The sequence below is a fragment of the Mesitornis unicolor genome, unplaced genomic scaffold (genome assembly GCF_000695765.1).
Source record: "Mesitornis unicolor isolate BGI_N332 unplaced genomic scaffold, ASM69576v1 scaffold5133, whole genome shotgun sequence".
In the NCBI taxonomy this organism is placed as follows: Eukaryota; Metazoa; Chordata; class Aves; order Mesitornithiformes; family Mesitornithidae; genus Mesitornis; species Mesitornis unicolor.
Genome location: NW_010175196.1, coordinates 1,579 through 14,385, shown reverse-complemented (window position 1 = coordinate 14,385; position 12,807 = coordinate 1,579). Strand labels below are relative to the sequence as shown.

General features: G+C 39.7%; 1 protein-coding gene across 1 annotated transcript; it reads left to right on the top strand.

Moving 5' to 3' along the window:
- Positions 1–730: 730 nt before the first annotated feature.
- Positions 731–11,658, top strand: DCX (doublecortin; the record flags this gene model as incomplete). The annotated part of the gene is made up of 2 exons (XM_010181280.1): positions 731–1,115; positions 11,312–11,658. Coding segments are annotated over exons 1-2 (723 nt in total), but the record flags the coding sequence as incomplete, so codon positions are not given.
- Positions 11,659–12,807: the final 1,149 nt, after the last annotated feature.

The window sequence follows — 12,807 nt, the reverse complement described above, 5'->3', positions numbered from 1 at the left end:
GTTTCTTATATCTTATTTTTTTTTAAATTTCATGACATTTGAGCACTTCTGTGGTTCAGAATATGCAAAGTGTTTGCACAAGAACAACAGAAGTAATTTTTTACAAAGCTTAGGCTGCAGGGAAACCAGTGGTCGGAATATGCAAGGGCTTTTGAACAGTGAGCTTGACTCATGAAGTGGTAGACCTGATTCTCATCACCAACCTGCAATATCTGCTCCTCTGAGAAGTTCCCAATTGCTTACTTGCTGGGTACTGGTTGCCCTTCTGAAACAGCATCACAGTTGGAACAAACAATTTAATGGTGGTGGATGGTCTAGAAAGGTAGACTTGGACTCAAATAGCACCTGAATATAACATGAGAAAAAGTAGAAAGTTGATGCGTTTGTTCTTTTCTCCAGTGGCTGAACTTTGTCACCTCATTTTCAGAGTTCCTACTGAATGTGAATAAACACTTTTAAATGTTTGCATGTTGCTAGCAGTTGGTTTCATGAGTGGTATCTCTATGGTGTATAACAGCTTAACTTATAAACCAGGTTTTATGGTATGGCAAAAGAGTTAGCTGTAAAATGAACATGTGAATGTAGCATGGTTTCATTCGAACATTTTTCTTAACCTGGAAAGTAGTCCTCTAAGTGCCATATATAAATCATGAAGTCTTAAAGAGACGTCCCTTAACATGTGTAAATTTCTTATTTTTTTTTCCTCTTTGCTTGTGCATCCTTTAGGTTGAACTTCAAGATGTCCTTTGGGAGAGACATGGAGCTGGAGCATTTTGATGAGCGTGATAAAGCGCAGCGATATGGCAGAGGGTCCCGGGTAAATGGCTTGCCCAGCCCTACTCACAGTGCCCACTGCAGCTTTTACAGAACCCGTACTCTACAGACCCTGAGTTCTGAGAAAAAAGCCAAGAAAGTTCGTTTCTATCGTAATGGAGATCGATATTTCAAAGGAATTGTATATGCCATCTCCCCTGACCGGTTTAGATCCTTTGAAGCTCTCCTGGCTGATCTGACCCGAACTCTGTCTGACAATGTGAATCTGCCCCAGGGAGTGAGAACGATCTACACGATTGATGGCTCCAAGAAGATTTCCTCCTTGGACCAACTAGTAGAAGGTCAGCAGTAAGATTTGGAGGCATGAAGTTATGTTTTAGTCGGTGTTTATTTGTCTAATCTGTTAAGCCTTTCACAAATAGGTAATGGTATTGTTCTTATTGATAAAGAATGGATCTTCAATCCAGAATTGCAAATGTCTTAAATTACGCAATGAAATATTGTTGCCTTGCTACTTACTTCCCTTGTTGAAAGTGTCTGACCTTTCCCTTTCTGTTAACCTAGTGTTGATAGTCCTAGATCTTGAAGATTGTAACTACTGCTTCTTGCATATTTAAAAACATGAGAGTTTGGTGAGTTAAACTTGACAAGGACTGTGTTGCTGATGAAACCTACATGAAAGTTACTTCTGATGAATTTTTTTTTAAAGTCTGCCTGTACCCAAAGCTTCAGCTCTTCCCTACAAGTAAATACGCCTTAAGTAAAATGCTCTTCTCTCATGGAGTAGTATAAATGTAGGCAACCTATTGAAAGAGGCATGTTGTAGTCATGGTTCAACTGGGGTAGACTGTAAACTGCCCTGTAGCATTTCCCTTTTCCTCTTCCCCAGTCCACTGGCATCCTTATGTTGATTTCAAATAAGGCTCATGTACATGCAGTATAAAGCATTATCATAAAAAGGAGACTAGGAGACAATGTCAAGATGCTCAAAAAGAAAATTGAAGTGGTGGGATTCTCCATGTAAGTAAGGGTTTTTGAGGTTAGGACCATAGTGTTAGTGAAATGGAAAGGAAACTGGTCTTAAGATCAACGTTATGAATTCCAGGGTAGAGTTAGAACTGTATTTGCCAGGACAGTATTTAATTAGTGGAGAAAATCAATTTGTGGGAGGAAAGACTGATATTAATCAACATCTGTTTAAAAGCAGTATTTGTGTGTATTTCTCAGTAGTGGTATAAATAATTGTGCTTATTTGATTGGTGTGCTCATCAAGAATCAAGTATCATTGATGTTAATGTTGTTTTGTACAGTCGTTTGTTGCCAGTCAGAACCAGCTTTTGAAAAGAAAGAACTGAAAGCAGAAATAAATTCAGCAACTTATAAGACTCGTTTATTTTGGCATCATAGAGAAGAATAATACCAGTTAGAAATCAGCCAATCAAAATGAATGGCAGTGCAAGAACATAAGTTTTATTAACTTTTATTAAGAAGGGCTTTGGGATTTCTTTTAGTTCTGTGGGACTTTATTCTGTATCTTTTCAATGAACACACCCTCCCTTCCTCCGTATAGTTTAAGTTGAACAGTCTTACTTTCTTTGCCATTAACACTGGGGGATTTATAGAAGTCAGTCTTTGTGTACAAGTAGAGCACTACGTTCTCATTCCACCTGAAAGGGGACTTCTGTCTATTTGTATAAAACTGCAGGGTGGGTTGTTTTGTTCCGTCTCCCTTGTAGAGCTTCACCATAGAGTGCAGGTTCATATATTATTAGGTCGGTGATGGTTTTTGCATGAGCTCCTTCCAGTCTTTACTGTAGAAATTTATTAGACTTTGACTAGTCTGGTACAGCATTAATTAGCTTGTAGCTGTGCTTTGTGTTTAAATAACTGGAAAATCACTTGATTTTTCTTCTTGCCAAATGACATTTATGCTCAAACTATTGAAATGTGAGGCATTGCTTTCTTTATGGCGAGACTATTCCCTTACTGTATAAATACATTTAATGAGACTGTTATGAATTTAGTTGGGTTTTTTTGGGGGGGAGGTAGGGAGATTGATTTTAGTGATTGCATTGTAAGTTAAAGGCCTTGATTTGATGTTGGTTTTTGGGCTTTATACCTTCAAGGAAATAACTGTACTTCTACCTTCCCAGATGGTACATGAAGACAGAGAAGCATCTAGCTCCTGTGGGAAACAAGACAGCAGCCACTGTCTTTCATCCCAGAGCTAAATACATAGAGCTGCGTGAAAGACAGTCTCAAAGGAGAAAGATTGTAAAGGACTGTTTTGCTTCAGTAATATTTAGTTCTGTCCTGCATACAATTCAGAGTTAATGTGGCTGTATGCTGGTGCTGTGAGTTATTTTGAGGTGCATGGACACATCTTCCCTTTATTTGAAACTAATGACTTCCCTAGGGCTTTTATTTTCTGTTTGTCTGGGGGTTTTTTGAGACTTGAGACATGAGAGATTTGTTGGCATTTGATAACAAGGGGTATGTACTGTTGTAAAAAGTTTCACACGCTCTGTAACTTCTCTTTTCCTGTCACCTTAGATGAAGGAAAGAATGCAATGGATTTAGGTTACCTTCTCTTTGTCAGACCTCATGTTCAGGACCCTCTTACCTTTAAAGAATGGTTTCCAAATGAGATGTGACTTTATTCCCTGGGTATGTCATGTAATCAAAGCATGTAGAAACAATAAAGATGAAGTGGTTCTTAAGGCTAAATTGTCTAGCTGTAAACAAAGACTCGGGAAAGGACTAAATGCCACTTGCTTTTCCAGAAGTGTACTATCTAAAGCTGAAGGCAAAGATGGACTGATGGGTCCTACCCCCAAAATTGAACAGTGTAACAAAAACAGTAATAAATGCGGCTGAGCAGGATAACTCTGAAACAAAGAGTATTATTTACAGTTTTTACTCCTAGGCTCCTGCTTCTGTGGAACAAAGACCACAGAATCAATCCATAGTCAGAACTGCATCCCTTTCTCATTAATTTTTCTTATAATATTTCCTCAGCGTCTTGGGTGTGAACCAGAATCAATTGTTTTAGGTTCCCACAATACCTACTATAAGAGATGAACCCTGCAGCAGAGAACTGGCAGTCAAAGACAAACCAAAAACCCCAAACCATAGAGTGGAGAGAGTACTGGGAAACAGTATTGTCACATGTCAGTATTAGGTATGCTGCCAAACTATTGTAAAGACTTGTGTGTGTGCATGCATGTTTTGTGTAGGCATAATGACAAAAGTAGTTTTAAGGAATAATCTGAAAAAGAAAAAATAATGTCTCTGGGATTATCTCAGAGCTGCAGTCCTCATTGAAGGAGCAGTTTGAAAGAGCATAGTTATACCAGTTTTAAACTCTGGTAATGGCTGCAACTGGATAATAACTCTTGGGAGATGTGAACCTCGCTGCAGTGACAGAAGAGATGATGGGTCACATGAGGACCGTGTGAAGGCTCTTGCATGTAGAGGCAGGCAGTTCGTGTTAGATACAGCAGAGAAGCTGCCGGCCAGTGGAGGGTTCAGAACAGCGTCTCCTTGCCGAAAGGGTGGGCTGAGATCCTGCTATCTTAGTTTTTCCTTCTCTTACCAGCAAGTACTGCTGCCTTCTTGACTGCCACCCACTCCAGCTGGTGAAAAGGCCAACCAGACCAGCCTGTAGGAACTGATTGGCGTGGTCTCTGTTGCGCTCTGGAGTTAATGGTCTTTCTTCTAAGCCGTGCCCACCTCAGCAGCTGTGAATTGATGGACTGGAAAGCTTCATATGCATATGTAAAATACGCTATCAAAATAATAATGGGAAAGTATCTGTTTAAATGTTTGTAGAGCTGAATCTGTGTGGACATTTGTTATAGGATTGAATTTACACTGGGTATTTACTATGGACTTGATCCAGGACTAGCAAAGTTAGTGAAACTTGGACTGGATCCTATGGCAGAAATGCCTGCAATCCTTATATTGCTTGATAAACAAACAGCTGAATAATCTGGTTGCATAAAATGGTAGAGAGTTGTTCTGGCACTGTTTGATTATTTTATTTCATGTATTTGAGAAGATCCATCCATTAGCCAGCTGATTCACACTGTCTTCCTTAACAACTTCTTGGAAGGTCCCATGGCTGCTTTTTCTAGGGGCCTTCCAGTTGTTTTTCTAAGTGTGTAGAATGCCTATACTGCTTGTAGCAAGACTGCAGAAATTTGAGGGGTTTGATAGGGTAGGAATCGTATCATTATTTTTTTCACTTGGCTTTCACTGAGGAAAAAAAGAACTTTTAGTCCAAGCTGAACAGAAAGAATAATGTGCAAAATAAGTCCTTTAAAAGGACTGAGGAGGTCTGATTTAAAGTTTCTGGTGCGTCTGATTGCTAGATGAGCATGAGTAGGTCAGGTTTATTTCCTGTAGATGCTCCATCTCTTTTGCACTGTTGCATTTTTTTCAGACACTGCAGAAAGATAAGGCAGCAGTAATGTAGTTTAAGTAGGTTATTGCTCTATTAACTAACACTTATTTGGTTCAGGTCATCTTCCTTTTACAGTCGGCTCTGTGTGGTGAGGGTTAGTCAGAATTCCTTGTCCTTTCCCCTGAGAGTTTGCATGTACAGAACTAAGGGGTGAAGTGAAGAAGAGTGGGTGTCTCTGTTGCACGGGGTGCTGGGGGTGCCAGTGCCTTCCCTGTTCTCTTAATCTGTCTAGTGGCCCATCTCTTAGGGGAGGTGAACCACAACAAATGGCTGCAGCATTGACCATCCTCACTAGGATGCTTCACCACTGAAGTGTCCAATTACTGCAGTTTCTCTGTCTCTGGTGGGCTTGTAAATTAACTCTCTTTTCCTTGTATGCACTTTCTTATGAGGAATTTACGCTATTTTCAATAACTTGGCAGGCCTGCTGCCTCACAGAGAGGTTGGTTGTTCCCTCTCTGCTTGCATGGTTCAAGCAGGTTCTCTATTCCTTCTCCAGGGTTTTCACTTAGCACCAACTGGCTTCTTTATGAAGCCATTTTAGGCCAAGTCGCCTTTAGTACAGAAAAGCAATGCAAATAATCTCTTTTAAGAGATAATGCCTTGATCATTCCTGTAGTGAGAATATCAGCAAGCTGAAGGAAACCGACTAACTGCCAATACCAAAACGCCAAGGAGGCAATCAAACACTTGCATCAGGAAAGCTCCAGTACTTACAGACAGTAATTCAGTGTCTCCCTAGTAGCCACCCTATACACACATAAAAGTTACTTTTTAAATTTTAGTACACGAAGCATGTAGTGCAATTCTGTTGTAACCCATAAGAACTATCCTTCGGTGTTGCATGGCTCCAGTGGTCCAGTTGCATTTAATTTTGACTTATGTGACTGCAGGTAGTAGGTTTTGTCTCTTTCTTTTTCTTAAGCACAAAACATGTTTTGGGATCTGCTGTTCTACATGATTAGCTTTCTGATTAGCTTCTCGATGCTAAGGTTTATTTTAGTTGTTCCAGATGGAATTTCCTGAAGTGTTGAGCAGTCGCACAACTTAAATTGTAGGATTACTGGTTCCAAACTGGCAAACAAGCATTGTGTGTGTATATACATATATATATATATTTTTTTTAAGGGTTAAAGTGGTGTGTGTTTCATTTGCCCTGTTGCTGTGAGGAGGCAGGAGGGTTGTCAAGAAAGGATACCTTCCAACATTTAGTAATTACTGTTTTCTTAGATGTCAGATATCCCACAACAGCTGGGTGTCCCCCTTTTCTTTTTCTAATGGCTGTTGATACTCTAATCAAGAGTCAAAATTTCACAGCTGACTGCACTGTGAAACGCTCACTCACCTCTCTTGGGAAGCTGCAGTCAAACAGAAATTTTAAGTATGATGTCTTTTCTATGCTTTTGTTTAATCCATCATCTCCAAAGATTCCTTCTTCTACAGGTTTCTATTACAAATCTAGTGTTTAGAGATTGTCATCTTCTTCTTCCAGCTGCCAGTTAGTCAGAGTTGATGTTTGTGGGCTGTGTTTGTGCTTAGGCCTGACCCAGAGGTAAAGCTGGTGGTGCTCAGTGGGATTACCCCTGGAGCTGTATTTTCTGGTGCTCTGGAACTGGACAAACCAACTTGCTGCTGGTATTGCCTGACTGCAGATCACAGCTTCTGTCTCCCCTCAGGTACAAGTCACAGGGGTGAGGCTGTTGTCTGTGAGGCAATTGTGGCCAAAGGTTACCCAAAATAAAAATATAAAAAATGCAAATTGCATCATCATCTGATAGTTTTGGTGAGAAAGCTGTTGTTAAGGCGGAAGGTGGATTTACTGGACTAGGAAGTCATGCCCCTTGTGAAACTTCTTTGCAGTTTTCAATTCTTAAGGTAACTGTGAAAAAGAAGAGAGGATGACAGTCTCGGTTAAGGCTCTTTGTCCTTCCCTTTGAGATTTCCTGTGTATATATAAACACCACAAACACTAAGGAATTAGGCTAGCCATTGAAATTTCTGGCTGCTGTCAGCATGGGTCCCACGTTCAGGAAATTTAAGCCTGTATTTGAGTCTCTAGTGTTTTGAATACTTAGAGTTTGCTGGATGTCACCATAAAACAGGGTTTACTGATCTTAAGATCAGATAAAAAATACTTTTAGGACATCAGGGGTTTGTCCATTTAGTTTTTGTTCTTATGGGCCTGGCCCTTAGAACCACTGTGAATGAGAAATGCAGTTCCTGGCTAACATCCTTGAGAGTTTATAAGCCCCAGCACTTCGCTTGAGGTATAAACAGACTTAAATAGCACCATTATGGGACAGGTGTCTGTATTTCTGTTTTCCTATATAAAATAGCTCTTACTAAAGACATTTCATCTTAGAAAACTTTCATCGTGGATACTCTACCTTCAAGATATTCTGTTGCTTAAAGATGAGCCTCTTCAAGGGAAAAAATACATATCTTGGTGCAAATATTTTATTGATGTAATATATAGCACAGTTGGAAATGAAGAAAGGCTAAACAGTCTGATGTTAAAACATTTCCACAGCTTCAGTGATTGTATTGGTCTTTTTTTTTATGGTCATTTACACAAAATTAGTTTTGTAATGAAGAGCTGATGTGCTGTAAATGCTACAAGGATCCCAGCTGACTTTTAAACATAGCTGATATTAAAAAGTGTGTGGAATGCTATCCTTTCAAGAAGGGGAACCAAGAGAATTCTGAAAAAACTAAATGTAAACCATCTGGGTTTGTGTGTGTGGCCATTTGTTTATGCACCTACTCCTTGAGAAGTGAGTTTTAATATGAAAACGTGATTTTAAAGAAATAATTATTATTTCATGCAACTACACTGAACAACTTTTCTGATAGTACTGGACCTCAAAATCTGACTTTTACTAATGCCACCCATGCCCCCCAAGAAGTTGCTGGTGGATTTTAAGTCTTATAGCAAGACTCCACATGTGGAGACAAGAATAAGTTTTGCTTTAAAATTTCTAAAAGGGATTTCTACAAACTATTTTATAGAATGGGTATTTATTGTATTGAGCGTGGTCCTATTTATAGTAGGATCTTTTTAAATTTTTGCCCTACAAAATGATAATAATGTTTTAAAATTTGTTGATTTTATAGATGTGGTGTTGTGGGTGCATTATTACCTTGCACTAATTGGGTAGCTAGTGCTAGAAATATTGGACAGGGAAATGGATAAAAGAGAATATGTACTGTTTGATCACTCCTGGATCATTACTGTGGCTCAGCCTTTTCTGATGTTACCATATCTGTATCTCTTTCTCATATATATACAATGGATAAAAGGAAGAGCTTACCTTTGTCTCTTGTAAGCTTGGTGTAAGGATTCCTTCTCAGAGTCCTTTCTTAATACTTTAGATGCTACTGCAAAGTGCAGATTAAGTTGAATTTAGATTATGACTAGTAAGCATTGGAATGTCTTACTTTACTTCCCACTCTGTATTTTGTTCTGCTTTAAATAAATGCTTTTAAAACAAAAACCAAGCCAAACCAAAAAGTGAAACCTAAAAATCTTTTTATGATTCTTGCTTGATCTTATGCTGTCATTGCATTTATAAAATCATTTAAGTTGGAAGAGACACTTAGGATTGTTGAGTCCAACCATTAACCTAACACTGTCAAGTCCACCATGAAACCACGTCCCAAAACACCACATCTACACATCTTTCAAACACCTCCAGGGATGATGACTCCACCACTTCCCTGAGCAGTCTGTTCCAGCGCTGACAACTATTTCAGTAAAGAAATTCCTCCTAATATCCAACCTAAACCTCCTCTGGTGCAATTTGAGGCTGTTTCCTCTTGTCATTTGTTACTTGGGAGAAGAAACTGACACCCACCTCACTACAACTTCCCTTCAGGTAGCTGTAGAGAGCAATAAGGTCTCCCCTCAGCCTTCTTTCCTCTGGGCTAAACAACCCCAGTTGACTCTGCCACTCCTCGTAAGACTTGTGCTCCAGACCCTTCACCAGCTTTGTTGCTGTAATCTGGACATGCTCCAGCATCTCTATATCCTTTTTTGTAGTAGAGGGCTGAAAACTTACCTCAGTATTCATGGTGAGGCCTCACCAGTGCTGAGTACAGGGAGATAATCACTTTCCTAGTTCTGCTGGACACACTATTCCTGGTGCAGGCCAGGATGCCATTGGCTGCCTTGGCCACCTGGACGCACTGCTGGCTCATATTCAGCTGACTGTCAACTAACACTCCCAGGTCCTTTTCTGCCTGGCAGCTTTCCTGCCACTCTTCTCCAAGCCTGTAGCGCTGCATGGGGTTGTTGTGAGCCAAGTGTGGGATGCGACACTTGGCCTTGTTGAAGCTCATGCAATTGGCCTCAGCCCATCGATCCAGCCTGTCCAGAGCCTTTCTACCCTCAAGCAGATGAACACTCCCACCCAGTTTGGTGTCATTTGTTGTTATCTTTTTCTGCTCAGAGGTCCATCTTCACATGTTGCTCTGACTTCGTTGCCTTCTACTGAAGTTCTTCCACTTTCTTTCTGATAATCACTGTACAGTGTGTTACCACCTCACCTTTGGAGTGTTCATGCCAACAGACTTGAACCTCTGTTGCAATCCAGAGCCCCATGTCCTAGTGGATCGCCTCCCCCACTATGGATCCCTCCTAACTGTGGTAACTGTGTGTCTGCCAGCATTCCCTGTGTCTTGTATTGTCTGTGGGATTGGGTTGGGTACCTTGAAACCTTAAAATTTGTGTCCAAAGGTAAAATTTAGATACTTTCGATAATTGAACTGTGAGTTCTCTTTTCTTAGGGCAGGAATAATTAGGAAAATCTTTAGTTCTTATGTGCTTTTTGGCATAGGAGGTACATAACTGAATTTTTTTCTGTTTTTATTTTAATGCCTTGGGCTAGACTGCTAATGTGAAGGCCTCTATGGTGTTAGCATACACTGAACTACTGAACTTGGAAGATTTAAAACATCTCAGTTGTTTTTGTACTATTGTTCAGGATAGGATTTTGCATTCTTTGTAACAGAGTTCGGCTGCAGGCTACCAGAAGGTGCGGTTTTGCTGGATCTAGTATTGTTTTCTTTGGTTATTTATTTTTATTTTCAGCCAGAGGGTGAACTGGATCAGCTTGCTGTTGGAAAATTAGTGTTGTCTTTGTTATGCTCAATCAGATCAATGAGCTAATCCAACTCACCCAGTGCAACTGGCAGCACAGCCATGCAGTCAAGCTCAAGGGAGAGGTTGCGAGCACCCAAGCAGGTGCTCCTTTCTCAACAGCCTGCGGCTGGACAGGTATAAGGTGTTCCTGACCAGAGATGATGTTTTCTGGCTATGTTTTGTTCCACATAAATTGTGTGTGTGTGTAATTACAGAAATATTTTTTGTAGACAATGTTCCAATAGAAATATGAGCTGTAATCAATTTTGTTTTCTTTAAAGTATGGTATATTTATTGTGAGGAGGACTCTGTAATTACTACTCTGCCTTCCTTTCCCCCCATATTATATATTGAGTCAATAGAATAATACAGTGAGATTTCTCGCCTATACATATCTTGAGTTTATGATACTTAAAGCTTTAAATAATCAAATGTTAACAAATTTCCTATGGCACTTTCCTCCACCTTTTATAGAAAGTTACTTCTAACCTATGTTTTTTGATAATGTTATGATATTATTTCCTCTGAGGTATTTGGGGCCTCCTGTTTTGTTAGGAGCAGGCCATTTAAGCATGAAGGCTGGAGGACTACTGTGATAATGTGGTGGGGCTGGGCAGCTGACTAGATATGAACACTACTTACTGACAGCAGCGATTCCCACTGCAGATGGTGTTTTCTGAAAAGAAAACTGCTGCTTTCAAGGATTTTGTAACAGCATTTTCTGAATGGTTAGCTGACGAGTGATCTTTAAAAGGTATTTTACAGTCTGTAGCATATGAGAAGGGAAGAGATCAATACTTTATGCACTGTAGATCAAGAATGGTAAGAATAATGTTTAATAATTTGAGAAGGGTTTGATTTCATATCTTTCTGGATTTTTTTCTACCTTGCTCCAATCTGACTTGCTGGTCTGGCATTTTTTGTTTCCGCAGGGGAAAGCTATGTGTGTGGTTCCATAGAACCCTTCAAGAAACTGGAGTACACGAAGAATGTAAACCCAAACTGGTCAGTGAATGTTAAGACAACTTCTACTTCTCGTTCAGTGCCATCTCTTGCCACTGCTAAAGGAGGTACTTCAGATGCAAAAGAGAATAAGGATTTCATTAGACCTAAACTAGTCACTATCATCAGGAGTGGAGTGAAACCACGGAAAGCAGTCCGGATTCTGCTCAACAAGAAGACAGCACATTCATTTGAACAGGTTCTTACTGATATAACTGATGCCATCAAGCTGGATTCAGGGGTCGTTAAACGCTTATACACACTAGATGGGAAACAGGTAAGAATTTTCACGATGAACATTCTCGGCACGAAGAAAACATAATTTTCCCAAGGGAAAAGAATAGTACATTGGTAAAAAAAATATGCTTTTCTCTAGAACATAGTAGGAGGCCTCCTACTGCTTATAGTTTACTTAAGATCTGTGAGCAGTTCAGGAACATATCCTGAAGCATTGCTTGGCCTCAGTGATGGTATTGCCATTTGTGATAAATAATAGCTCTAAATCTTTTAGTTGAAAGTGTGATGTGGTTTTGGCTCTAAATGCCGGAAATGTAGGATGATGGATGCAATTTTAAAGAAGTTCATTCTGTTAACTTGTTTCAGCTTTTTCTTGCAGCAGTTTTATGAGTCATTGTGCTTTCCTTTCCGTAAACTGTAAGAACAAACAGAGAGGACACACACCACCATGATAAATGCAGGCCTACTGCTGTCCAGAGTGACCAAATGATGACTCTTACTGTGGCTAGAATGGACTATGAAGAAGGTGCAAGTTTAGAAAAAGAGTGAGCTTTTTCCCTGTTGCAGGAAAACAGGTAGGGTTATGTGTGGTACTCACATTTATTGAGGAGTCTCTTGTAGGACTCTTCTATGAAATACTTTCAAATGTTGTCTCTTTTTTGCTGACATTAAATTGCAGTAAGGTGAGGTTTTTGAGAGGCTTCTTACTGAACTAGGGAATGGAGGGACAAGAAAAAATATTACAGAGTAATCCTACTTCTCTTTTGCCTTTCACTTTATTTGTAATTTATCTATAGACATATATTAATTATAGCAAAAGTGGAGAAGCTGTTAACCTGGTGAAGGACAAGACTAATTTCAGCATGACCTGAATTGATTTAGAGCAGTAGTGGCTCTAGAGAAATAAGGCAGATATCTGCATTTACAGACATAACTTATTAAACTGAAGAAATGATAGAGGTATAAAATGTGGGTAGAAAGATGAGTGAACAGTCTCCCTGAGAAGCTAGAAGCTGCTATAGACCAAGATATTTCTGCTGTGATATAGGTGTGTTTTACAGATTCTAGGCTCACTGATTCACAGATACACAGCTAACAGTGTAGCTATTAGGAGGTGCTGTAAAATATACTTGATTCAGTCAGATCTGGTGATGATCCTAATGTGTCTGCAGTTACTAGGGATAATATG